This window comes from Microcaecilia unicolor, chromosome 7 (assembly GCF_901765095.1).
Source record: "Microcaecilia unicolor chromosome 7, aMicUni1.1, whole genome shotgun sequence".
NCBI classification, from domain to species: Eukaryota; Metazoa; Chordata; class Amphibia; order Gymnophiona; family Siphonopidae; genus Microcaecilia; species Microcaecilia unicolor.
In genome coordinates, this window is record NC_044037.1 from 217,417,091 (window position 1) to 217,443,918 (window position 26,828).

The window sequence follows — 26,828 nt, forward strand, 5'->3', positions numbered from 1 at the left end:
CTTGACTCCTGTCAATGAGCTTCAGGTCCTAATAGCGGATCCACCTTACATAAGGTTTCATCATAACAGAGAAGTTCTCTGCACACACCCTAAGTTTCTTCCTAAAGTGGTGTTGGAGTTCTATCTTAATCAATTGTCTTGCCAACATTCTTCCCAAAACTTCATGCACATCTTGGCAAAAGCACACTGCATTCTTTGAAATACAAGTGAGCCTTGGGCTTCTATCTGGAGTGGACTAAAGCCCATAGACAGTCCACCCAGCATTTTGTTTCTTTTGACCCATACAGGATGAGGGCAGCCATCGGAAAAGCACTTTATCCAGTTGGCTCGTAGACTGCATTTATTCCCAGGCTGGGCTGACTTTGGAGGGTCATGTTATGGCTTATAACGTTAGAGCCATTGTCGCATCAGTAGGCTAGTTGAAGTCAGCCTCCATTGAAGAGATTTCCAGAGCTGTAACATCTTCAGTCCACACATTCACATCTTATTACTGCCTTGAACAGCATACCTGACATGACAACCAATTTGGGTAGACAGTCCTACAGGATGTTTGGTGGCTAGAATCCAGCTCCACCGTCCTAGGCCCATTCTTGTCTGTTGCAGGCCTGTTTTGGTTGTTAGTATTATTGGTTCCTGTTGGCCTTGCTACTGCAGGTCCCTATTGACTGTTGTTTGTTGTTTTCAATGAGGTCGGTAGTCCTGCTTGTCCTTGGAGAAGGTGATTACCTGATACAGGTGTTGTTGAAAGGCAGCAATACACATTACCACATGGAGTTGCATTCTTTTTCTATGCTTTTTTGATCGGACTGAGGGTCCTGAGCGATTCAGGGTGGTGGGAAGGCACTCATACATGGGTGGTTCGGGCCTACCAAAGGCTTCTTAAGACATGAATGCTGGGCAGGTGAGTAACTTCACTTTCTGTAAGGTGTGCCAAGAGAATAATGCTGCTTATTTGCTAAATAACTTGTTTTAACTTGACAACAACATACATCTGCCCTTAATACACAATTGTTTTTACCGCAGTGCATCTTAACAAATAATGACATGCAGAGCAGCTTATTGTTATGCAAAATGAATAAAACAGTTTATGTGAAACCTTGCAACTTTCATTATTCATGGAACAATAATACCACTAAGGTGACCTTTCCTCCCTATGTAGCCCAATGCTCAAGGACAACAATTTAAAGGTGCAGTTGCTTTAAAGAATTACTCGCCTCCACCCTCAATTCAGTTTCCAAATTGCTTCCACCCCACTGTCCCTTATTTATTATTATTATTATTTGTTACATTTGTATCCAACAACAACAATAGCGGGTCTGATCAGGCAAATTGCACCATAGTGAAAAAAAATGGAAGGGGGGAAGAAAGACCTCAGACTGGTGACACTTATCCAAATTAATGGAATGGTCTTCAACCAACCACCTCCCTAGATGTTCAACAATGTCCGTTTTTTTTAATTATTTTATAATGCAAAAAGTATCAATACTCTCATTCAGGACATGAGAAGCAAAAAAAGCCACTTATCTTATGGCAGCATCAAACTCGGGCATCCCCAACAGTCCGTTTTGCCAATCCAGGCTTTGTCAGGGGAAAGACGCCCTGCTGTAGAATAATGCTCAGGATGCAAGTGGCATTGTCCTGTCCTGCTGTAAGCTCAACTGTGAGCACCGCCCACAGAGCAGGGACTGTCTCTTCATGTTCAAGTGTACAGCGCTGCGTACATCTAGTAGCACTTTAGAAATATAAGTAGTAGTAGTAGTATGGTACTGAGTTCTTGCAAGTTGGTAAATCATATGGTACATTTCACTGTGGTAAACTAGCACATTTTGCCACAGCTTTGTAGTGGTCTGTCTTTGAAGAGAAAATTGAATACTGTACCTCATTAGCTTATAACGTTGTCTTCTGCCTTAAAAATCCCATATAATAAAACTCACCCTCAACGTTCTGAGGACACTGACGTCACTGTCGGTTCCTCCGGGCACTTCCTTCCGGTTCGAAGGGTTCGTGGTGGTGAAGCCACCAAAATCACTGTGTTGGGGCCCCACCCTCGCATCAAACGTGATGAAGTCGAGGGCGGAGCTATGGCGTCAGTGGCTTCACAACCAATGACTCAGCACATTGAAGGTGGCGTTGGCGTGCGTTGACGAGGTCCGCAACAATGGCGGTCAGTGCCTTCACAACGCCGAAGGGGTGAGCAGGGGGGGGGGGGTCGGGAGGAAAACCTTCCTAGCGCCCGTTTCATTTGTGCCAGAAATGGGCATGTTTTACTAGTAAAATAATAAAATGTGCAATTGTGATATATTGCCTCAGAATGGAAGCTTAAAATACTTAAAATACTGCTTTGATGGCACAGATTATTTTGTTTGTGATCTTAATAGAAGATCCTCTTGGAAGGTCATACATTGTTTCTTGGAGGTTGTTAAAAAATACAAATAATATGGATGCTTTTTTGTTTCAGTTCAGTTTCAATGAACAGATACACTAATGCTGTTTTTATCATTTTTTCTTCCTTGTAGTGACTTGTTTTTCTAGACAAGCATACATTCAAAATTAAATTGCCTTTCATTAAAGAATTGGGAGAATAATTGTAAACATAACTAAACAGACTGAATAAACTGTTACATTATGTCGGTCATTTTAGAAGGGCTATTTGCTTTAGAAATTTGTATAAATCATTTCAACGTTTAACTTGCATAAACATCTGAGTCCCCATTTTACAAAGCCAGGATATACATGTCTCAAACCCAAGTGCATGCAAACAACAAGGGTGTGTGATTTGGGCAGGATAAGAGCGTGGCAAGTTAATAGACATTTATGGTACCTGGTCAAAATAGCCCCAACAAAAAAGCTCCAAACAAAAACAACTCCCGACATAATAGTCCCTGATATAACAGCCACTGTCAAAACGGTCTGCCCACAATATAACTCTTGACAAGTTAGCCGCATGACAAAAGAGCCCAATTAGGATGCCCAGAATCTGGGACTGCATTTTTTTCCTACTAATCTTACCTTGCCAAATAGGATAAGGTTGGTAAGACTATGAAAATGATGACAATATTGTTTTTTTTTTTAAGTAGCATGTTGATGGAAGAATAGTTTCTTTAAATAGCAGAACAGATCATGAATACCAGTTTATAGCTAAATAATTTTGTTTATTTATATATGCTTTATGCAGTTGAATGCTGATAGGAGTCTGTGTCAGTGAAGATTTCAGTTGTAGTTTATTATATTTTTTGTGATGTGTTTATTTTTTCTTAGGGGGCTGTTTTGTTAAGGGGGCTATTTTGTCAAGGGTTATTTTGTGGGAGGGGCTATTTTGTTAGGGTGTGAAATGTCAAGAGTTATTTTGTTACAAGGCTTTTTTGTCGGGGCTATTTTGTCAGGGCTATTATGACCGGGTGCCGACATTTACTCCCATTTCAGAAGGGGACTAAAGGTCTATAACCTAAAAGATTGATGTTGGGAATTACACCTGCTACCAAGCATGTTTAGTTTATGGCAAACTGCTCCTATTAAGCAGCAGTCCAGTGCAGGGATTAGGGGAGATTGCCCCCTTAATCGCCCGATGAATTTTTTTCCCCTCTCCCCCCCCTACCCTCCCCCAAGTCAAACTGGCAAGGGAAACTGGTCACTATGACAGCACTGGGAACATACATGTTTATATTTCTATAATGGCCTAGAATAGTGGTTCCCAAACCTGGTCCTGGAGGCACCCCAGCCAGTCAAGTTTTCAGGATACCCACCATGAATATTCATGAGAGAGATTTGCATGCAATAGTACATGCAAATCTCTTTCATGAATATGCGTTGTGGGTATCCTGACTGACTGGGGTGCCTCTAGGACCAGATTTGGGAACCACTGGCCTAGATAAAACATGTATGTGCCAGTGGCGTAGCTACGTAGGGCCTGAGGGGGCCTGGGCCCCTGCAGATTCGCCCCTGGCCCCCTGCCAACGACCCCCTCCCACCACCAACCCTCCCCCGCCATCGCCGCCCGCCCCGCCACCACATGATTTACCTTGTTGCTGGCGGGGTTTGGGGATCCCGCCAGCCAAATACTTCATGGGGCGGACGGCAGGGGAGGGTTGGTAGTGGGAGGAGCGGTTTAAGAGTGTCGGCGCGATCGAGCAGGGGAAGGGGGGTCGCCGGAGGGGGAGGCGGATTAACAGTGCCCCCCCACCTCGGGCTCTGGCCCCCCCTCCTGGCAAGGTCTGGCTACGCCCCTGGTATGTGCCTGTAGAAACACGTTTATTTGATAGTTTTCAACTCATGAACATTTTCACCTTTTTTTTTCTAAAATGGATATTTATGTTGTCTGCACTCAGCACGTAAACATCCATTTTTCCTTTGTCTTAGAACAGGCTCTGCGCAGTGGTGTCGTGAGGGCAGCTGACACCCGGGGCGGGTCGCCGCTGCGCAACCCCCCCCCCCTCCCCCCCCCCCCCGCGAGAACATACCTGGAAGGCGGTGAGGGGCGGGCGGGAGGGCCAATCCGCCGAGTGCACGCCGCTGGGGGGTGTCGGCGCCTCGCTGGTTCCTTGCTCTCCCTGCCCCGGAACAGGAAGTAACCTGTTCCAGGGCAGAGAGAGCAAGGAACCAGCGAGGCGCCGACACCCCCCCCGGCGTGCACCCGGGGCGGACCGCCCCACCCCCCCTTCCTACGCCACTGGCTCTGCGTCAACAAATTCACTAAAGAAACTTCAGAAGTCTCAATTCTAACTTCAATATTCTGTCTAATTTTTAATGGAAGAAAACCGAATTTGAGCATGGGGAAAAACAATTAGAAAACACTTTGGGCCCTGTTTACTAATCTGTGCCAGTGTTTTTATCATGCACTCAATGCTAGAGTCACCCATATTTTCTTATGGGCGACTTAGCGTTTAGCACGCACTAAAAATGCTAATGCAACCTAGCACGGCTTAGTAAACAGGGCCCTTTGAGTTTGAAAATGGACCAGTGTGGACTTGGGGTTCAAGAGAGCAAAACTTTCCCCAAGAAATGGCCCCATTACATTTCTGTAGGAGAAGCAGATCCACCTTCTGCTGTATAGATACAGTGAAACATAGCAGTTATGGAATTGCTCCTTTCAGACTGTCTCTTTGCTGTATTGTCCTGCCACATCTCTACCTCTTACTCTACCCCCAATATACTTCACATCTCCTCAAAAATACCTCCCCCTTGTCTCACTCTACAACTATACCCCATCCCCTCACAGCTTGCATCTGTCCCACCCCACTACTACCTCACCTATGCCCACACTTCATCTCTACCCCACCCAACCTGTTATCTTCAGTTCTTTAATCCTCCCAGTTGGAGTAGGCCTGCCGGCTACTACTACTAATCATTTCTATAGTGCTACTAGACGTATGCAGCGCTGTGCACATTATATACCGGTACTTTCCTCTGTCCCTAGGGGCTCACAATCTAAGTTGTTTTTTTTTTTTGTTCCCGGGGCAATGGAGGGTTACGTGACTTGATCAAAGCCTGCAACCATTAGGCTACTCCTCCAGTCCAACAATGCAGTGGTAACTCTACCCCTCACCTACAGCGTAACTTACATCTCTTTTCACTCACTACACATTCTCTCACCAGTTATACATCCCACCCCCTTAGACTCATAAAACCTGCAATCCCCCCCCCCCCCCCCCCCCAAACATACCCTTTACTCCCAGACACATATACACCACTCTTTCCCACATGTGTGCACATGTGCACTCCCTCTCCATAACATATATGCCTGCCCCCCCCCCCCCCCCCCCCCCCCCGAGACACATATGTGACCATGTCTAGGGAAAAGATAACTAAGCTCTCAGATCCAAAATGTTGAGAATGGCTAATTTTTTTTTTACTGAGGACAAGCAGGCCATTAATTCTCACAAGTGGGTAACAAGGTGCCATGTTGCCTGGTTCGGAGTTCGTGACAAGCTTTACAGAACTTTGTGGAGTAAGAGACAGGCTCCACTGCGCATGTGCAAGTGCCTTCCCGCCCGCCGTGAGGGTGCTTCAATTTTGGTGCCTTTTTTGGGCTTTTTTCACGATTTTTTCACAGTGTCTGTCCTGGGCTTCAGTCCCCTTCCCTTCCCATACAGTTTTAGTTTATTTTGCCTTTTTTCAAGTTTCCTTTATTTTCCATGACTTAGGTCTCCGGCCAGGTTTTTCTGTTGATTTTTTTCTGGTGCCTTTCCCCTTTTTTCAAACACCATCGCGTCTTTTGATTTGGCCAAGGAAGTTTTTCCTTCCAAGTCCACTAAAGTACCCAGTGGCTTTAAGCAGTATACCCGGTGCAATCAGACAATTTCTGGCAAAGACACCCATTCTTGTTGTCTTCGGTGTTTAGGGCCTGACCATGGCCCTGCCAGCTGTGTCCTTTATCTTCATATGAAGAAAAGGACTCAGATGTCCAGAGAGGCTCAACGCTAGAAATGTTTTAGAGTCAGGTCTGAGTCCTCGACATCAGCATCGAGGGTGTCAACGTCAAAGACTGCATTGCTATCTGGAGCATCGGTCTGCATGGCTGCTTCGAGACTCGAAGACACTGAGAGCAGTAGTGCATCAGGTGGGTCTCCAACTGTCCCGGTACCAGCCAGTGTCAGAACCAACCCCAAGGCATCATGAGGATTCGACAGCGTCCTCGTCAGCACCAAGGAGTCTCGATGCCGAGCTTCAGGTGAATGCCAAGAAGCATCGGCATCGGTCTAGAATCCAACTCCACCCTCCTAGGCCCAATTTATTCTGTTCCAGGCTGCACTCTCACTCAGTTTTATATAGTTTCAGGTTAATCTGATTTATGTCCTCACGATTGCAAGACTCGATTGACCAAAGTTTGTGGTTTTTGGTGAGCCTGGATGCTAGGGATATCCCACTTGTGAGAATTAATGGCCTGCTTGTCCTCAGAGAAAGTGAAGATGAAAGTGTAGCAGGTATTCTCCAAGGACAGCAGGCCTTATATTCTCAAAAACCCCTCCCACCTCCCCTAAGAATTGTCTTCTATTATTTTATTTTTTTATGCTGTAATATTTAACTGTGTTAACTGCGCCCTTGTGGTGGGTGGGAAGACACCTGCACATGCACAGTGGAGCGTTTCTCGTGCTCCATAAAGTTCTGTAAAGCTTGTCATAAGCTCCGGTCCAGGCAACATGGCGCCATGTTATCCACTTGCAAGAATATAAGGACTGCTGTCCTTGGAGAATACCTGCTACAGGTAAGTATCTTCACTTTTTCATGTCTTGGGTCCTTAGGCAGTCTGCAAAATATCTTGTTTGAACTTCTATAACTTTATTTTTTCACATAAAAGGATGGGGTTTGGACTGTTGTATTACAAATTGTTTGTTTTAACAGAATTCATTCAAACCTCATTTTTTGTCACCTTTTCCCAGAGATGGTCATATATATATACACTCCACCCAAGACACAAACACACGATCAACCAAACACATAAACATACCCACTCCCCCAGCACACATATACCCCAACACATACATGCCCCAGACATACACATATGCACTGTCGCCCAGTCATTATACACGTCTCCTAAACACATATATACCCCTCCCCCAGACAGAGACACATGTAGCCCTTACACACACCTATTCTCCCTCCCTTCCATGTATGCTCCCCAGCTGAAGACACACACAAGGTATGCCCCTAGATATACACAAACCCTGCCCCCTCATATGCAAACCACATACCAAATTCTCCCAAACACCCCCAATCCTTCATGTCTATATATTCCACTCCCATACCCTCTCCTTTCCATGTACATACACACCTCTAACCCTTGCCCCAACACATACACACCCTGCCTGCCCCCACACACTTGCTCTACCCCATCTCCAAACATACACACACCTTGCCTGCCACACTCCTATCTTACCCCATCTGCAAATACACACACAGTTCCTCCACTGAGCTTCAGTGAATCCATGGTAGTTTATAAGTAATATTTATATATAGAGAGAGACAGAGAGGTTATTAGGTTGATATTTAAAAGTACAGTATGTTTGTGGTCAACATTTAGTGCTAACTGCATAAGAGCTTTATTTGTACAATTCTATGCAGGTTATAACGTTTGAAATTAAGAGAGATTGAAGCATTCTGGGGTTGGGGGCAGAACATAAGCAGAGAGTGGCAATATTTAACTAATATCAGGATATATTTATCTGATTATGGAGAAGGCATATTTAGCGGTTCTACCTAAATGGATTGGACCACTGAGTATGGGTCATAAAGATAAGCAGATAAATCACCTTTGCTTCTGAATATTGTCTCCCTAGATATCTAAAATTTCAAGCTCTCACTGTTTCTTTTCTTCAATCATATATACCTTTTCCCATTAAAGAAGCTGAAGTTGATAAATAGTATGCAGTAATGAATTTTTGCTGAAGACACAGTGTAAAGAAGAGATTTTGTTACTTTCCAAAATATTTAAATTCTTTTCTTCCTTCTATTGTTTTAGGTCATTTTAGTGTCTGCCAACAAGTTGACTCGGTATATAGAGCCATGCCAGTTGACTGAGGAGTTTGGAGGCAGCCTTACTTATGATCACATGGACTGGTTGAATAAGAGGCTGGTTAGTACAACTTCATAAGGAAAAATGTCAGTTTTCAGAAACTACTTATATGTAGCTTACAGCATTTTCTTTGCCATTTTGGTGGGGCTTTTTTGTTTCTTATGATATGAAATAGCTGTGTTAAGAAAAGATAGAGGAACAGTGTGTAAATGTTGTTGACTTATTTAGGAAGAGATAATACATTTAATATTTTGTGTTTCTGTTCTATGCAAACTTGAAACAAGGCTATTAGTTTTATTTTATTTAGTATCTACTATGTAGTATATTTCTCATTTTAAATATGCTGAAAAATGCAAATTATAAATAGACATGAACCATATAATTCAGTTTATTTATCAGGGCACACTTTTTCTCATTTTTTGAAGTATATTTTGTATGTTTTTTTTTCTAGCCCACCACTAACACCTCTTAAGGATTTTGTGTCCAGAGATTTTGATGTATCATTTTGATTTTATATCAGATAAGTTAGACAGCAGTAGTCTCAGACCTGTTAATGAAAAATAGAATGTTTCTCGTGTCTGTTTAATTTTATTAATATCTCACAATAAAAATGTAAGCCAATTTGATCGCTTAGGAAGTTTGTAGACAGCTGTAAGGTTTCCTCACCTTTCAGGGATGTGGGTACAATTTGTTTAATGTTTGTTGGTATTCCTAAGCAATACTTTTATCAAAGTACTTGTTGAGGAGTCCTGGCTGCACTCTATACTTTGTATTAATACTTTTTTGAAGGTCTAACACACCAGGCATTTAAAGTTCTCTGATATGATAGCTGAATATTGGTTAAATCTTTTAAAGTGTTGCACAGAACATGAGGCTTTTAAAGCCAAAGCTGTAATGTTCTGGCATATGACAGTATTAGTCAATGGTATTTATGTGATGTCTTAATAGCATAGTTCAGCTTTTTGCGCCACTTTGTGTGAGTAGCAACTTCAGAGAAAGAAACTGGTTTACATTTTGTAGTACCTTATAAGTGCATTTTTTTGTAATACCAGGGGCCCAAAATGACTTCTATAATTGCATGTCCTAGGTGCTTGTACATTTTAGTAACTAAATATTGTACAATATCCCTGCTTGGTTCTTGAATTGGAGAAATTAGGGTTTGTGACTTTTAGTTACGCGGGCAACATAACTGTTCTTCTCCCAAATCAAACTGATGATACTACTGAATTGCCTGCTTTGCAGATGATATTTTATACTGTTGAGCATTGGATGATGGTGCATAGACTAAAATTGAACACAGAAAAAACTAAAATGTTATTGATTAATGGCTCTGGAGGACCTATAGAGCTCAACATTGTAATTGGTCAACAGGTTTATTGTTTCTCCACCTCTGTGAGGATTTTGGGGGTGATGTTGGAGTCTACCGGCACCTTGGAGCCTCAGCTTAATAAGGTGGTGCAAAAAAAAATTATTATGCAAAAATGATGTTGCATTCGTAAATACTTTCATATCCATCAATTTCGGTTACTGGTTCATGCTTTGTTGTTGAGTTCTCTAGATTATTGTAATGTCATCTACTTAGGTTGTTCGCAACAATTATGACAATCCAAAATACTGTGCTATGGTTGATGTTTTCCTTAAAATGTTCTGATCATGTGTCAGAATACTATTCCAAAGTTCATTGGTTGCCAGCAGCTACAAGGGTCATGTTTAAACTATCTTGTTTAATGTATAAGGGCTCTTGTGATCTAGCTCCTGTTCATTTGATTTGATGTTTCGGCTTGTCAAATGTAATTTGTGTTTCCAGGTCTTTGAATATGTTTTCTTTTCCGTCTATGAAGGGTAAAATATGAAAGAAATGTATAGATTCTTTGCTTTCTTATCAGGCAGATAAATTGGGCAGAGAAGTTTCCCCTTTGATAATTCAGGCACCGAGTTATTTACATTTTAAACTATTTCTTAAGACATATTTATTTAGGAATTATGGAAGGAGGTGAATGCATTAGGTGTTTTGATTAATTATTATTGTATTCCTGAGAAGTCCAGTATCTTTGTATGCTACCTGCATTGCACTGCAGGGTATTGTGGGCTGTAGGAATGAAGTGTTATATTATTTGATTTATCAGAAAACATGTTTTATAATATAATAAGCGTGATAATACATGCCAGCAAACTGGAAGGTAATGCTTCTTTACCCGGAATATTGTTTTATTTAGGTGTTTGAAAAATTCACAAAAGAGTCTACATCTTTGCTGGATGAGCTTTCTGTAATTAACAATGGAAGTGAGAAAGGAAATCAACAGGAGAAAGAGAGGTATGTGAAATCTCACAAAAAAGGTCCAGTGTTATTATAATAAATGGCTAAATACCTGACTAGAAATGATGTAGTTGGAGGTGAATGGAGTGTCTAGATTCCTTAGGGTGATGGTTTGCTTTTTTGATGGAAGAAAAAGGAAGGAATAATATTATTTCAGTTTCAGAAGGCATGCCATTCTACTGATAACTCTGTTCATATTAAAGTATAGGAGAATTATCTCCTTTCCCCCAATTTGATAAAATTGCTGTCTTGAAAGCTTATTTCCATAAGAAAGAACAGCTATTTTAAGAGTGCTGAAAGAGGACATTTATAAGTAAAATAGAGGATGCATACAACAAGATGGGGCCAGAATCAAAGAGTTGGAGGCAAAATTGGAAGGGCATGAGAAACTAAAACCCAATGAGAGGATAACATTGAATAAATTAGAAAAAGAAAATGTGGACTTGACATGTAATTTGGACATCCTGGAAATACTAACCTGCATGTAGGCGGCATGGCAAAAAAATATCGAACCGAAGATATTGAAAGTATTATCCAGACCATCTATAAGACCATAGTTCAGAAGGACAGCACAGATACAATATGGACCCAAGTAGAGCCCTGGGAGTTCTGCTGGGAGGCAAGTCCAGGGACATTGGAGCGCGGTATCTCTGATTGACTGCCAGAGGAAGAGTCCTTCAGAAATGAGACAAAATGGACATGTAAAATACCATGGTGCATGTATACATACTTATTGGCACTCACACTAGACAGACAGAGATCTGAAGCTGATCATAGAAATTTTTAACAAGGAACAAATTAAGGAGTTCTTTTACTAAGCCATGTTAAGCAGTTAATGCGGGTTTTACTGCGTGGTAGATGTTAACGTGGGCAAGTTTGGTAAAAATCCCCTGTTAGCTGCCTAACACAGAGTGGATGGAAGTTGGAGATAACATGGGCAAGCGAAGGAGTGGCTGGCTGTGACAGCTAGCATAGGGTTGGTATCACGTATTAGCTGTCATGACTGCCAATAACATGGCTGCGTTTACTGCTACTGACCATTTTGTTCCCGTCCCAGACCACCACACCTCCGCCAGTCTTCTCTGGGTAAGTTCAGGGGGTGTTAGGGGCGGGGGCCTTGTGGATATGTGGTAGATTACTTTTGACACATGTGAGTGGGATGTAGTTGGGGAGGGGCTAATTGCCTTATGAGATTGGGGGGAATGGAATAGTCACATCAGGGGTGTTGGGAGGGGGCTGGAGAAGTCACATCAGAGGTGTCTGAGTGTGTGGAAGTCACATCAGGGAATTAGTGGGGCTGGAGGAGTCCTTTTGTGGGAATGTTGGGGGGCTGAAGGAGTCACATTGGGGGTATCGACGGGGGAGGGGTTGATTTGGATGCCAGTGAGTTGGGAAGAGGATCAGATGGGGGTGGTGTTGGAGTGGGGGTGGGGGGAACAGCAGAGTGACAGATTTGTGCACCATTATTTATTTATGGACAACAAAAGCTTCCTAAGAGCATCAAGATGAAAAATTGTTCAAATTCTTGAGTTAAAAAAAGCCCGACATGCCCATGTTTCAAAGTATGTTCATCAGGAGTATACAGTTCCACAAAACTTTGATGAGGAAAAACACCCACCAATGGCAAATGTTTCTTTGTTCTTAGGGTGAGGGACTACACAAATGATCCTTATCGGTAGGAAGCCAGAACACCAACTTACGGTTGTCCTTCAAAATGCCATGGAAAGAGGCTTCTCTTTACAAATGTCACCAAAAGCTAAAATAGCAGCTTGCCATGCCCATCTCACTAAAGACAGAGAATGCCCACTGTCTGCAGCCCCCAGCAACCTCTCTATCTTGGTATGCAATAAATGTTCAAGGGATAAAAGGTGCCACAGGTTGTTTCTGCAGCTCCAATGGCATATAGTCCAAGGTCTCAAACAGCCAATCATTAACATGCTTCAGGTTTCTGTAGCACTGTCTCTGGAAACACATGCTCATCTCCCTTGCCACAAGAATACTTTCATCATGTGTGTGTGTTTCTCCCAAATGTCTTTCTTTTTGAACCTCAAGGGGAAAATTTGAAAGAGGTAAAGCCGCCTGGGGAAGATAACCATATTAGATGTTCCTTAGTATCTTACAGTAGAGGATTAATATATTATAATTGTATAACTGTGAAGGGTCAGCTAGCAACCATATACTCGGATATTAAAAAGAATTATTAGACCACTTCACTGGGAACTGTCTCTCCCAGCATGCTCCTACGTCCATGTGCTTGGGAAGTGTCTCCCATTTATCCATATTCAATCTTAATCCAGAGAACCAGCCAAAGAGTTCAAATTTTGCCATCAGCTGTGCTAGGGATTTGCCGGATCCGCTAAGTAAACCAGTAGGTGATCTGCAAATGAATGCAACAATTTTAAACTCCTCTCATCTCACCGGTACCCTCTTAATATTAGTATTAACTCTGATTTGATGATGTAGTGGTTCTAAGTTCAACAGGAAGAGGAGAGGCAAGAGTGTGCAACCCTGATACATCCCACACTGCAGAACAAATGGCTTTGTGGGAACACCATTCACCAGCACCAGATTTCTCAGGTATTGGGAGGGGGTTTTTTTGTTTTGTTTTTTATTCATCAATATCTATGGCACCACAGATAAATGCTTTTCTTAGGAAATTCTTTTTTTTAAGCTAAAACAGCTTAGAACTGTATGATTCTATTTTTATGAGGATTAGTTTGCAGTTTTGGTTCAGAGCCTAATACTGTCACAGATTGATTACTGTAGCACTGTTTACACAGTAATTTTTGTTAAGTGTGCAATAATCTCCAACTATTGCAAAATATGGAGGCAATACTGATTTTTAGATCTAAAAGATATGATAGGACCACTATTGCAACTCTATTAGGTTCCCACCTGAGCCCATATAACTTTTAAACTGGCTTGTTTTGTGTTCAAAACTATACATGGTCTTGCTCTAGTCTCTTTTACAAAGCTACTTTTTGTGTCATATTCTGATCATAGCTTTTGGATATTTGATCGTTTTCTGCTTTCCTTTCCTTTGATAAAGTATGCATGTTCTTTAAAATTTGGGATGGTTCTTTCTTTTTTCAAGCAGTCTAAATTTGGAATGGATTTTTTATTAACCATTATGTCTTCTTTCTTATTTGTTTTCTAACTATTTTACTTTGAAATGTTGTTAATTTTACTGATTGTGTTTATTTGTTTTGTTTGGTTGCCAAAAGGCTTTCCTTAAGATCTCCAGTGGAGAGCGTAGCGTATTGCGTCCATTTCCTAAACAACTGTCATTCTGAGTCCAGTATTTTCTTATTTATATTCCTCCATCTCTTAATGTTATACCCCCCTTTGGTTCCATATTTAAAAACAATTATTCCTTTGATTTATCTCAACCTATCGACGCAGACTCAATGAGGCATACACAAATGGAATCAGCATAATGCATAAAATGTAAGATAATTATAGAAATATATGAACGAGAAGACAACGCACAATAAAACAGTTGTTCTTAGACTGCTCAGCCTATTAACAGATTTGTTTGAAACTGTGTTACAGATCTTGCTGAATATGAGTACTCTCCCCAATCTAAATCTTTACAAGCTAAAGACATTAGTAATTTTGTGTGGTAAGATCTCCCTCTGGTAAAGCCATGCTACCTCAGATCCTATCATGTGCTGGATTCAAGATACTCAGTTATCCTCTTTTTCACTGGTATCTATTAATACAGTTTTATTTTTATTTCTACCATAAGGTCAGTGGATTTCAATTTTCTTCCATCTGTTGATCCAGAAACAGTTCTGCAAACAGGTAAGCTAAAAAATAACAAAACATCATCATTCCTATTAAAATACTGTGAAGCCTTAGGGGAATCATTAGCATCAAAAATGGCCATAATTTACTGACGTTCAGGAAACTATTTTTTTCAAGTTCTGTTCAGAAGTGGTTTTACTTTTATTAGTATTTGTTAGGGACATATTTGTTCCACCTCTTGCAAATAGTAAGAGTAGAAAGTTACCCATCATTATGCTAAGTGTGGTCCCTTTCAATTTGCAGAAATAATAAGTACAAACACTCTATACATATACCTGCATTTTTTTTTAAAATTCCAATACAGTGTAAATGAATAGGTTTAAATATATGTTGTCTTTAAGGAATGTTAATAACAAGAATTTTCTTTCTCCTTACCTTTCATCTTTGTCCTGTTTTCGTTTATCTGTCATCACATGCATGCTTACCATTAGTGGGCAATCCCATCCCTCTGGCCTGAAAGCCATATTGGAACCTGGTCTGAAAAGACGCCTTCCCCCCTCTTAAAGTCCGAGATATGCTGGGGTGAGGATTGAGAGGCTCACCAGATGTTTGATGGACTGATGACAGGCACATTTTTGAAACAGATGGATGTCCATCTTCCGACATAAATTGGTACTTGGAAGTCCATCTCTCAGAAATGTCCAAATTGGTAAAATCGAAACCCGATTTTGGACGTCTCTAGCTGAAGTCTGTCGCAAGGATTTCCAAATTTCAGGGGGGTGTATCGGAGGCATGGTGAAGGCGGGACTTGGGCGTTCCTAAGGCTTGGACGTCTTTGAGCCATAATCGAAAAAAGCAGAGACATCCATGTCTAATACTTGGACATTTTCACCCGGACGTGTTTTTATTACGAATAAGGCACAAAAGGTGCCCGAAATGTCCAGATGACCACTGAAGGGAATCGGGGATGACCTCCCGTTACTCCCCCAGTGGTCACTAACCCCCTCCCACTCTCAAAAAACACCATTAAAAATATTACGTGCCAGCCTCAGATGTCATACTCAAGTCCATGACAGCGCATGCAGGTCCCTGGAGCAGTTTTAGTGGGTGCAGTGCACTTCAGAGAGGCGGACCCAGGCCCATACCCTCCCACCCCCCACCTGTTACATTTGTGGAGGAAGCAGCAAGCCCTCCAAAACCCACCAGAAACCCTCTGTATCCATATATAGGTGCTCCCCTTCACCCGTAAGGGCTTTGGTAATGGTGTACAGTTGGAGGTAGTGGGTTTTGGGGAGGGAAGGTTTGGGGATCTCAACACACAAGGAAAGGGAGGTATGTATCTTGGAGTATTTTATGAAGTCCACTGCAGTGCCCCCTAGGGTGCCCGATTGCTGTCCTAGCATGTCAGGGGGACCAGTGCACTAGAAATGCTGGCTCCTCCCATGTCCAAATGGCTTGCATTTGGACGTTTTTGACTTGGACGTCTTTGGTTTCGAAAATCGTCGAAATTCAAGGACGTCCAAATCTAAGGACGTCCTTGGTATTTTCGAAACGAAAGATGGATGTCCATCTTTTTTCGAAAATATGCTTTTCCCCGCCTCTGGATTTGGACGTTTTACAAAGACGTCCAAATCCCAACTTAGACGTTTGTTTCGAAAATGCCCTTCTATATCACTTATGGCTTGACGATGTCTCTTCTGCTCAGAAGTGTTATGTTCTTATTTCTACAACAGACCGCTGAAGGCTGGATTGAAACCTGCTCACTTCTGATACCCTGATGTACATAGAGGCGTATTTTCAAAGCACTTAGACTACAAAGTTACGTGGGGCTCCTTTTTCTAAGTAAAAAGTGGCCTGCGGTAGTGTGGGTTTGTGTTTTTTGTTGCACACTGGGCTATTTTTTACCACGGCTAGAAAAAAAGGCATATTTTAATGGGGGCAGTAAATGGCCGTGTGCTAAAATTAAAAGTAGCGCGCGGCTGTTTACTGCCTGAGCCCTTATCGCCACCCATTAACCTAGCGGTAAAGGCTCACGCGCTACACGTGCATTACTCATGCAGCGTGCACCAGTATGGCTTCACTGCTGATTACCGCCGGGAACGCCCCCCGTGGTAGAAAATAGAAAAATATTTTGTACCGCTGGAAACAGTGTGCGCACCAGCTTTGAAATTGGCACTGGGTGGGTGTGCTGACTGATTGGTAGTGTCGATTGTGAGACCTCTAAGGACAGAGAAAATACCTGCATATACTGTGTACAGCGCTGCATACTTCTAGTAGCGCTATAGAAATGATTAGTAGTAGTAGATTTGTCCTACTGCCACTTTCTAAAAGGGTCCCATAGTAACCTATAGAACTTTATAAGTCTTAAGTGCGTTGAAAATGCGCCCCATAGTCACTAAAAGCCACCATTATATTGCATCTCCTAGACTAAAACTGTATATCCATAGCAAGATAGATTTTAACTGATAAACATTAGTAAAACATCCCCTGATGCAAAAAAATAAAATGGGGTTTATTGAATAAGCACTGGAAAAACCAGTATTTCTCACCTCTTGCCTGCCATGAATTCTTTACTTGTTTCTGTATTTCTTCCACCCAAGCTGGTATAGAGAGAGTGGTTGAAGAGGGCTAGGGCTGTGGAGGAGGAGAGTGCTAGGTTAGGAGGCATATGCTAATGCTGATTACTGGTGGAGGGGGGGGATGCATTTTTTATGGAATGCATTTATTTTATGGCAGTACCTTTGTATAATGGAAATGTATTTTTTATTCAACTAGACAAAGTTCTCAGCAATAGTATCTGTGTCTTATGTACTTTCAAAGAACATCTAATCAGCTTGGAACAAACATTTAAAATATACAAACAACTAAAAATAGAAGCCCTAGTTACAACTTTATTTTTTTGTTTTCACTCTCCTGATTACATTAACATTACTGCACCGCATATTATTCATGATTAATGAGTTCTTTTCTTGTGAAGATGGATACCCTATGTCTGTCATTTTCAGTATTCCTTATATTTACATTTTTATAGAGATATAGAAACTAATTATACCTAGCATACAATTTAATTCTGTGTATTGTTTGGTCATAGGAGAAGGTTGTTTCTTTCTTAATGAAATTTGACTGCTGATGAAAGTTAATGAGATTGTTCTCCTAGTAAAATAAATATGATTGTTCAGGCATTTAGGGCATGAAGTGGCTGGTGGTGATTATTATTATAAGTGTTTCCATGAATAATGTAAAATCATTTTTAATATATAGGAAAAAAGATGTCATCCTAGGTTTAGAAAACTGGAAGGGAAGAACACTATGATGTGTTCAGTCTTTGTGCTCTGCTGTGAGGTCTGGTGATAAAGAAGTTGATAGTCCCCATCCTGTGGTTTAATGTTGTTATTTGCACATTTTCTTTTAAAATAATAATATCAGTAATTGAGTATCTTTTCAGCTGACTTCCATTATTCTCCGAGGACAAGCAGGCTGTTGTATTCTCACAGATGGGTGCCGTCATCCGACGGAGCCTGCTGCAGATGCTGACTAGCAAAATTATTGATGAACTTTCTAGCAGCATCCCACCTCGCATGTGCTAGTGCTTTCTTGCCTGATGTTCGAGCACGGTTGTCCCTCAGTCTCATTTTTTCCGCTGAGCAGGGAGGGAAGTGTTTTGTGTTTTCCTCACAGTGCGTGTATTTCTCTCTCTCTTTTGCAGTGCCTTCCCATGCAGGTGTTTTTTCATCTCATTGGAAACCTTTTCTCTAAGACCCATAAGACCCCCAGTGGCTTCAAGAGCTGCACCTAATGTAATAAGGAGGTTTCTGTGATGGGTCAGCACTCTTGGTACATCGAGTGTTTTAGGCCTGACCATGACCCTAACTCTTGTTCTCTCTGTTTAATAATGTAGTTGAGGATACAAAGGTCCAACAGGAGAGACATTTTGGCTCCCCAAAGGTCGGTACATCATCGGCACTGGAAGCATCAACCTCGATGGCTGCCAAGACTTCAACATCCATTGGGAGTGCACCAGTATCAAGAAGGTCTCCACCTCTCTGAACATCAGGCAGTGAGAATAGGCCCTAGGACCAGTTATCCTCAGTCCCGACACTGAGGGCATGTATAGGTTTGATGTCATCCTTGTTGGCACCAACGAACTGTGATGCAGAGCATTGGAGGAACCCAAGAAGCACAAGCATTGGTACTCATTGGTATCAGAGAAGTGCCGGCCCTGGTAGGAGCACTCCCCCTCTTTGGAAGATGTGCTGGTGCACAAGTTTTCTAGCAGCCAGGTCCCCGCTACCGGTTTGGCACCAACACTGTCTCAGGTTGCCTCTTTCCCAGTTCCCCCACCTTTGCCAATGCCTTCCTTCAATGTGCAGTTCCGAGCCATGCTCAAGCAGTAGCTGGTGCAGATGCTGGAGCTGCAAACCGCACAGGCATCAAGGGCGCTTGCGCCAGCTGCGGATCAGCCCTATATTCAATCCATGCCTGTGCAGAGATCCTTGACTTTAGCACCACAAAAGGTGTCAATGTCGACATCGACATATACAGTACCGCTCTCTATGTTGGGGGAGGAAGTATCCCCAGAGTCGGAGGGTAGGACTGTACCTCTGTGCTCTTTGGGGCATGGACATGATTCCACTGAGCCGAGGCATGCATAGACTCATTCAGCTCGATCTGAGTGGGGACCTTTCATGGGATTCAGAGGAGGATCCACACTACTTCTCAATGGAGGAGTCTTATGGGATACCCTCTGATCCCTCTCCATCTTGAGGGTTATAAATCTCCACCTGAGGATCTCTATTTCACTGATTTTGTTATCAATAGAAATCAAACAAAATAAAACATGGAAAAGGTATCATCTTATTTTCTTTTCCATGTTTTATTTTGTTTGATTTCTATTGATAACCTTAAGAGTGGACTAACACGGCTACCACACTCCTCTACTGATTTTGTTAGAAAGATGACTTCTGCCATCCCCTTACATTAGAGACGGAGGAACAGACTATGACAGAAATATTAGCTGTCCTACACTACAAATCTCTTCCTAAGGAAGGGGTGTCACAGTACCATTGCACCCTATCCTTAAAGATGCACTGATGAAGAACTGGGGTTCTCGCCTCTCAGGGCAGGTTACACATAAGAAAGCGGATATGCAGTATATTATCCAGAACGCTCTCGGATTCAAGGGGGCCCAGCTGCCTCACCACTCTCTGGTGGTGAAATCCGCCCTCAAACGAGTTAGGAGCTCCAGTACTCATGCCTTGGTGCCCCCATGTAGAGAGGCTCGGACACTAGACTTGTTTGGGAGGAAAGTTTTTCAGGCCTCGATGCTCATTGCCCACATCCAGTCCTATCAACTCTATACGAGCCTTTACTTGCATACTTTGGTCCACAGTACACTAAGTCTTGCAGATTCTCTCCCACAGGAGCAGGCAGTTGGCCAGTAAGCAGCTGGAGTGTAGAAAATATCTGACTAGGGGCGCGTATGACTCATTTGATATAGTGTCCAGACTCTCTGCCATGGATGTAGGGATGTGCAGATTCTTATGGCTGCATGGCTCTAATCTAGAACCAGTGGTTCAGGAGAGGTTGGCAGACATTCCCTGCTGAGGTGACAACCTGTTTGGAGATAAAGTATAAGAGGTTATGAATCTCATCAAGAAACATAGATACCATCCAAACCCTGTCTTAGAACCTCCAGCTGCAGCCTCCTCTTGTAGGAGGTTTCTGAGTGGGCCCAGGCAGCGACCCTACTACTCTCAGAAGTGTAGGTTTCCACCACCTTCTTGCTTTGCCCAGAATCCTCAGGCACAGCATTCTTGGCCTAGCCAGTCCTGCCCTCAAAAGCCCCAGCCCACTCCCCAAGCAAGAGATGAGCTTTTGACTGGCTCCAGGAGAGCAAGGCTGAGCTCAAAGTAACCATCCAGGATGGCTTACTGGTAGGGGGGAAACTGAATTTTATCAACACAGGTAGCCCCTTGTGACCTCCGACTGGTAGGTTCTTCAAATAGTCCATCTCAGTTACATCCTGCATTGGCATCAAAGACCACCAAATTGCCCACCGAGATCTTCGTACATGAGCTCTCAGCACAAGCAGGTATTTGTAGAAGAAATCTCTGTCCTTCTACAGGCCAGTGGGGTTGAACCCCTACTACTGGGACAAGAAGGGAAGGGATTCTATTCCAGCTACTTCCTTGTGCCTAAAAAGACAGGGAGAGGAGGGAGGATTTCGTCCCTTCCTAGACCTAAGGGTCTAGACAAATTCCTGGTCAAAAAGAAATTCAGGATGATTTCCCTGGACACCCTTCTCCCCATGATTCAGGGAAATGATAAACTATGCTCTCTGGACTTGAAGGACGTCTGTACCCACATTTCGACACTTCCCAGTCACAGGAGGTATCTCAGATTTCAGATAGGGAAACACCACTACCAGTACTGCCTTTTGGCTTTGAGTCAGCTCCCAGGGTATTCAAAAAGTGTCTAACAGTAGTAGCAGCACATTTACATAGACAGGAAGTATATGTGTTTCCCTGTCTGGACAATTGGCTGGTCAAGTGCACCAAGGTTTGTCATCAACTACCCCAAATCCCACCTTCTTTCGTTCTAGTGATTGGAGTACATCGGAGCCCTGCTCAATACATTGCAGGCTCGGGCTTTTCTCCCACAAGCAAGAGTAAGACACATTGACAGCACTAGCCTCGCAGGTTCAAGCAGCAAGCAGGTCACAGCTCTGGAAATGTTGAGCTTGATGGGCAATGCATGCCACTCCCATACCACAGCTCCATTTAAGAATCTAGCAGATGCAATCCAGATTCTGCCAGAGTTAACTCATGCCCTTTTCTGGTGAACAATTTGATCAAATTTGATTATGAGACTAAGATTCCAAATTCTGCCTGAGATGGGGGGCTCGTGGATGGGCTTCACACCCAAGGAACTTGGTCTGCTCAGGAAACAGATCTTCAGATTGATCTCTTTGAGATCAGGGCCATTTGTAACGCTCTAAAAGCTTTCAGAGATCGGCTGCAGAACCAAATTATTCTCATTCAAACAGACAATCAGGTTGCAATGTTTGGTGAAAATAAGCACGGGTTCTTACCTCTTGTGTCAGGAAGCAGTAAGAATGTGGCAGTGGGCCCTCCTTCACGGAACGGTACTTGAAGCCACAAACCTACCAGGTAAGGACAACTGCCTGGTGATGGGAACTGCGAAAAATCAAACTGTATGGAAGTTAGGCAATTCAAAACCCAACCAGTGAAAAGTGACATTGCAAGGAGGATAAAAGATCTCATACAACTGTGGCAATCAAGAAAAACAACGCTTTTTCTTAGCGATTCTTCTGCCCACAGTGCAAAAAGTAATCATAGATCAAAAAAGACCCTGAAAATATTTTTGTAATATTTTTTTTTTAATCTTGCATTATAAAATCTTCTTATATTGTCAATCTGGCACATAAAACTCACTACCCCACAGTCATTCTAGAAGGTGCTAATAAAGTTCACTTAACCTTAAAAATGGAAAACTTTATCTTTGTGGCTGTGCCTCAGACAGAAACTAGTTCTTTCCTACATGGTCAGGGATTTCCCTATTGGCTGATAGCCAGTCTGGGATGGTCAGGGCTGAGGTATATCCTTTTGGCCCCTTTTCTCTTCCCTCATTTTATCCCCTCCACCTTTTCTCCTTGACTCTCGCCTTTTCATCTCTTTTGTTGGGACTCTTGGCCTTTTTTCATGCAAAGGAAGCTGTACAGCTAGGCAGAGCACATGTCTCTGGAAAACTTTTTTCATGCAAAAGAAGCTCTACAGCTAAGCAGAGCACATGTCTCTGGGAAACTTAAAGAACTGTAATAGCCATAGAGAGACAATATAGACTGCAAGCAGTAAAGAGCTTACAGCGGGCTGCATCATGACCCAGACTGAGAAGGCAGGATAGGCTGTAGTTGAGAGCTTGTATAGAAGCTGTCTAGCTGGCAGGCTGTAGAGGTTGTGGATTAGTTGCACACAGAGCTCACAGTATAGGTGACTGCCTAGTGGCTTACGTCACCTGGCAGACAGACTGAGTAGGGTTTTGCAATCGCACAAGTGGTCTGTCAACATGGGTGTGGCCCGCAAGTTCTTTGCACTCATGGATCTTTTTGCCACTCATCTCAACATCAAAGGCCAACAGTTCTGTTCCAGGTTCAGATCACATGTAAGACTAGTGTCACATGCCTTTCTCTTACATTTGGGAAAAGAACTTCTGTATATGTATCCTCCAATACCTCTCATAAAGAAGATTTTGCTGAAACTCGAGAAGACCAGGGAACTATGATCCTAATCATGCCTTAGTGGCCGAGGCAGATCTAGTTTCCTCTTCAGAAGATCTGCCTCGGCCACTCCAGAAGTTGTCCTCCAAAGATCCGTGGAGGTTGGAATATTCTCCGAGGATAAGCAAGCTGCTTGTTCTCACATGTGGATCCACGTCTACGTCGGCCCAGGAATTGGCATTTTGCAAGCAAAATATAAACAAAGTTTTGCCAGAGTCTTCTGCCACTCGAGCGTGCTGCCTCAGTTTTCTCCGTGTTGAGGTGCAGTAGATTTTTTCTGTGCTCCTCTCAGGCCCAGGAAAGAGTCTTCGAGTTTTTGATTTTTTGATTTCTTTCTTCTACTTTTTCTTTATTTCATTTTTATTGTCATTCCAAAAAAAAAAAAAAAGAGTTCCCATAGAGGCTCATTTTCAAAGCACTTAGCCTCCCAAAGTTCCATAGAAACCTATGGAACTTAGCCTCCCAAAGTGCTTTGAAAATATGCCTCATAGTGTACTTTTAGTTTTGTTCCCTTTCAAGTTTCCTTTGTTTTTCGTTGCGGCCAGGTTATTCCCTTATTTTTGTGCTCTTTTTCTTGTATCAGGCATAATCGCGTCTTTTGATTTCACCGAAGCTGTTTTTCCTTCCATGTCATCGAAGACACCCAGTGGCTTCAAACGTTGTACTCGGTGCAATCAGACCATCTCAGGTACCGATACCCATGCCTGGCGTATCCAGTGCCTTGGGCCAGACCATAGCCCAGCCGCTTGCCGTCTGTGTCTTCGTATGAAGAAACGGACCCAAGCGTCTCGAGAAGCCCAACAAGAAAAGCTTTTTGGGGCTCAGTCCAATCCTTTGACGTTGACATCGACGTTGGGAGCGGAGGTAATGGCTGCTGAAAGACCAATTCGCGCTGGGAGCAGTGAGGCATCGAGTGGGTCTCCACCTGCCTCAAGGCCTCTTGTTATGCAGGCCCCAGGAGGCGTGAGCATTCCACGTCCTCATCGGTACCAAGGAGTCTCAATGATGGGCGTCGAGCGAAGGCGAAGAAGCACCGTCATCGTTCTCCTTCGACACACGGTGCCGGGAGTTCCAGGGCATTGAGGGAATCGGCACCTGAGCAGCGTCAGCGCCGAGAGGAGCACTCTCTCTCTATTCAGGAGGTGCCGATGCGTCGGTCTTCTAGCAGCCCGGTACCTGCTCCCAGGCCTAGACAGATTCTGCCACCGGCTCCTTTACTGACCCCGCAGCCTTGTCTGACGGCAGCTCTCGATGAGCGCATCAGGGCCCTGCTTCCAGAGCTTCTGGAAGGATTGCTGTGCCAGTCTACTTCGGTGTCGGGGGTGCTTGCGCCTCCTTCCGTACCGTCTGCTGCAGTGGCATCTGGCCCTTCGCCTGTGGTGAGGTCCCCGACCTCGGTGCCGCCTGTGGCATCGGTGTTGGCTGCCACCCAGGTCTACTCCCCTTCGACGTCGGTGGAGGAAGCTTCACCGCAGTCCAGGCGGAATCCAAGCCTCCAAATTGCCCACCGGGGAATTTGTCTACAGCTCCCAGCACAAGCAGGTACATGCAGAGGAACTAACCGCCCTTCTACAAGTCCAAGCGGTCGAAACCGTTCCACCAGGGGAAGAAGGGCTGGGATTCTATTCCAGGTACTTCCTTGTGCAAAAGAAAACAGGGGGGATGCGTTTCATCCTAGACCTAAAGGCCCTGAACAAATTTATTATCCGAGAAACGTTCAGGATGGTTTCCCTAGGTACCCTTCTTCCCATGATTCAGGAAAATGATTGGCTATGCTCTCTGGACTTAAAGGATGCTTACACACACATCCCGATACTTCCAGCTCACATGAAATATCTTCGATTTCAGCTGGGAACACAGCACTTTCAGTACCGTGTACTGCCTTTTGGCCTGGTGTCTGTGCCCAGAGTGTTTACAAAATGCCTAGCTGTAGTCGCAGCGTCTCTACGCAGACTGGGAGAGCATATGCTTCCTTATCTCGACGATTGGCTGGTGAAGAGCACCTCAAAGGAAGGTGCTCTGGATTCCATGCGAATGACTATTCATGTGCTGGAGTTACTGGGGTTCGTCATAAATTATCTCAAGTCCCATCTCACCCCAGTCCTAAAATTGAAATTCATTGGAGCTCTGCTGAACACTCAGCTCGAGCTTATCTCCCCAAGGCAAGGGCGGACAACCTTCTGTCCCTGGTGTCCATGGTTCGAGGGTCTCAGCAGGTCATGACTCGGCAGATGTTGAGACTTCTGGGGCACATGGCCTCCATAGTTCATGTAACGCCCATGGCACGTCTACATATGAGATCAGCTCAATGGACCCTAGCTTCCCAATGGTTTCAAGCTGCGGGGGATCTAGAGGATGTAATCCAACTGTCCACCGACATTCGGAATTCTCTTCAGTGGTGGATGATTCGATCCAATTTGACTTTGGGGCGACCATTCCAAGTTTCTCAGCCACAAAAAGTGCTGATGACAGATGCATATCTCTTGGGGTGGGGAGCTCATGTAGATGGGCTCCACACTCAGGGAGCCCGGTCCTTTCAGGAAAAAGGTCTGCAGATCAACCTCGATTTGGAACGCTCTAAAGGCTTTCAGAGATCGACTGTCCAACAAAATCATTTTGATTCAGACAGACAATCAGGTTGCCATGTATTACACCAACAAGCAGGGGGGCACCGGATCCCGCCCTCTGTGTCAGGAAGCCGTCCAGATGTGGCTTTGGGCACGCCGTCACAGCATGTTTCTGCAAGCCACTTATCTGGCAGGCGTAAACAACAGTCTGGCCGACAGGTTGAGCAGGATTATGCAAACTCACGAGTGGTCACTGAACATGGGCATAGTCCACAAGATCTTCCGAGCATGGGGCACCCCCTCGGTGGATCTTTTTGCCACTCAGATCAATCACAAGGTCCCTCAGTTCTGTTCCAGGCTTCAGGCCCATGACAGACTAGTGTCAGATGACTTTCTCCTGCATTGGGGGACAGGCCTTCTGTATGCGTATCCTCCCATACCTCTAGTGGGGAGGACTTTGCTGAAACTCAAGCAAGACTGCAGAACCATGATCCTGATTGCACCCTTCTGGCCGCGTCAGATTTGGTTCCCTCTTCTTCTGGAGTTGTCCTCCGAGGAACTGTGGAGATTGGAATGTTTACCAATCCTCATTTCCCAGAACGAGGGGTTGCTTCTACATCCCAACCTCCAGTCTCTGGCTCTCATGGCCTAGATGTTGAGAGCTTAGAATTTGCTTCCTTGGGTCTTTCAGAGGGTGTCTCCCGAGTCTTGCTTGCTTCCAGAAAAAATTCCAGAAAGAGGTGTTACTCTTTCAAATGGAGAAGGTTTGCCGTCTGGTGTGACAGCAAGGCCCTAGATCCTTTTTCTTGTCCTACACAGACCCTCCTTGAATACCTTCTATGCTTGTCAGAGTCTGGTCTCAAGACCAACTCCGTAAGAATTCACCTTAGTGCTATTAGTGCTTTTCATCGTCGTGTAGAGGGTAAGCCTATCTCTGGACATCCTTTAGTTGTTCGCTTTATGAGAAGTTTGCTTTTGTTAAAGCCCCTTTTCAATCCTCCAAGAGTGTCATGGGATCTTAATGTCGTTCTCGCTCAGCTGATGAAAGCTCCTTTTAAGCCACTGAATACTTGCCATCTGAAGTACGTGATCTGGAAGGTCATTTTCTTGGTGGCTGTTACTTCAGCTCATAGGGTCAGTGAGCTTCAGGCCTTGGTAGTACATGCACCTTATATCAAATTTCATCACAACAGAGTAGTCCTCCGTATGCACCCTGCCAAAGGTGGTGTCGGAGTTCTATCTGAACTAGTCAATTGTCTTGCCAACTTTCTTTCCCCGTCCTCATACCTGCCCTGGCGAAAGCAGTTTGCATACCTTAGACTTCAAGAGAGCATTGGCCTTTTACATGGAGCGGACAAAGCCCTTTAGACAGTCCGCCCAGTTGTTTGTTTC

At 43.7% G+C, this 26,828-nt stretch overlaps 1 protein-coding gene across 2 annotated transcripts in view; it reads left to right on the forward strand.

Moving 5' to 3' along the window:
• SESTD1 (SEC14 and spectrin domain containing 1) overlaps positions 1-26,828 on the forward strand; it is a 164,150-nt gene that overhangs the window by 74,602 nt on the left and 62,720 nt on the right. For both annotated transcript variants that reach the window (XM_030209824.1, XM_030209823.1), the window contains exons 6-8: positions 8,456-8,569; positions 10,726-10,823; positions 14,575-14,630. In XM_030209824.1, the coding sequence (XP_030065684.1) occupies positions 8,456-8,569; positions 10,726-10,823; positions 14,575-14,630 (268 nt within the window). The remainder of the gene's footprint in view (positions 1-8,455; positions 8,570-10,725; positions 10,824-14,574; positions 14,631-26,828) is intronic.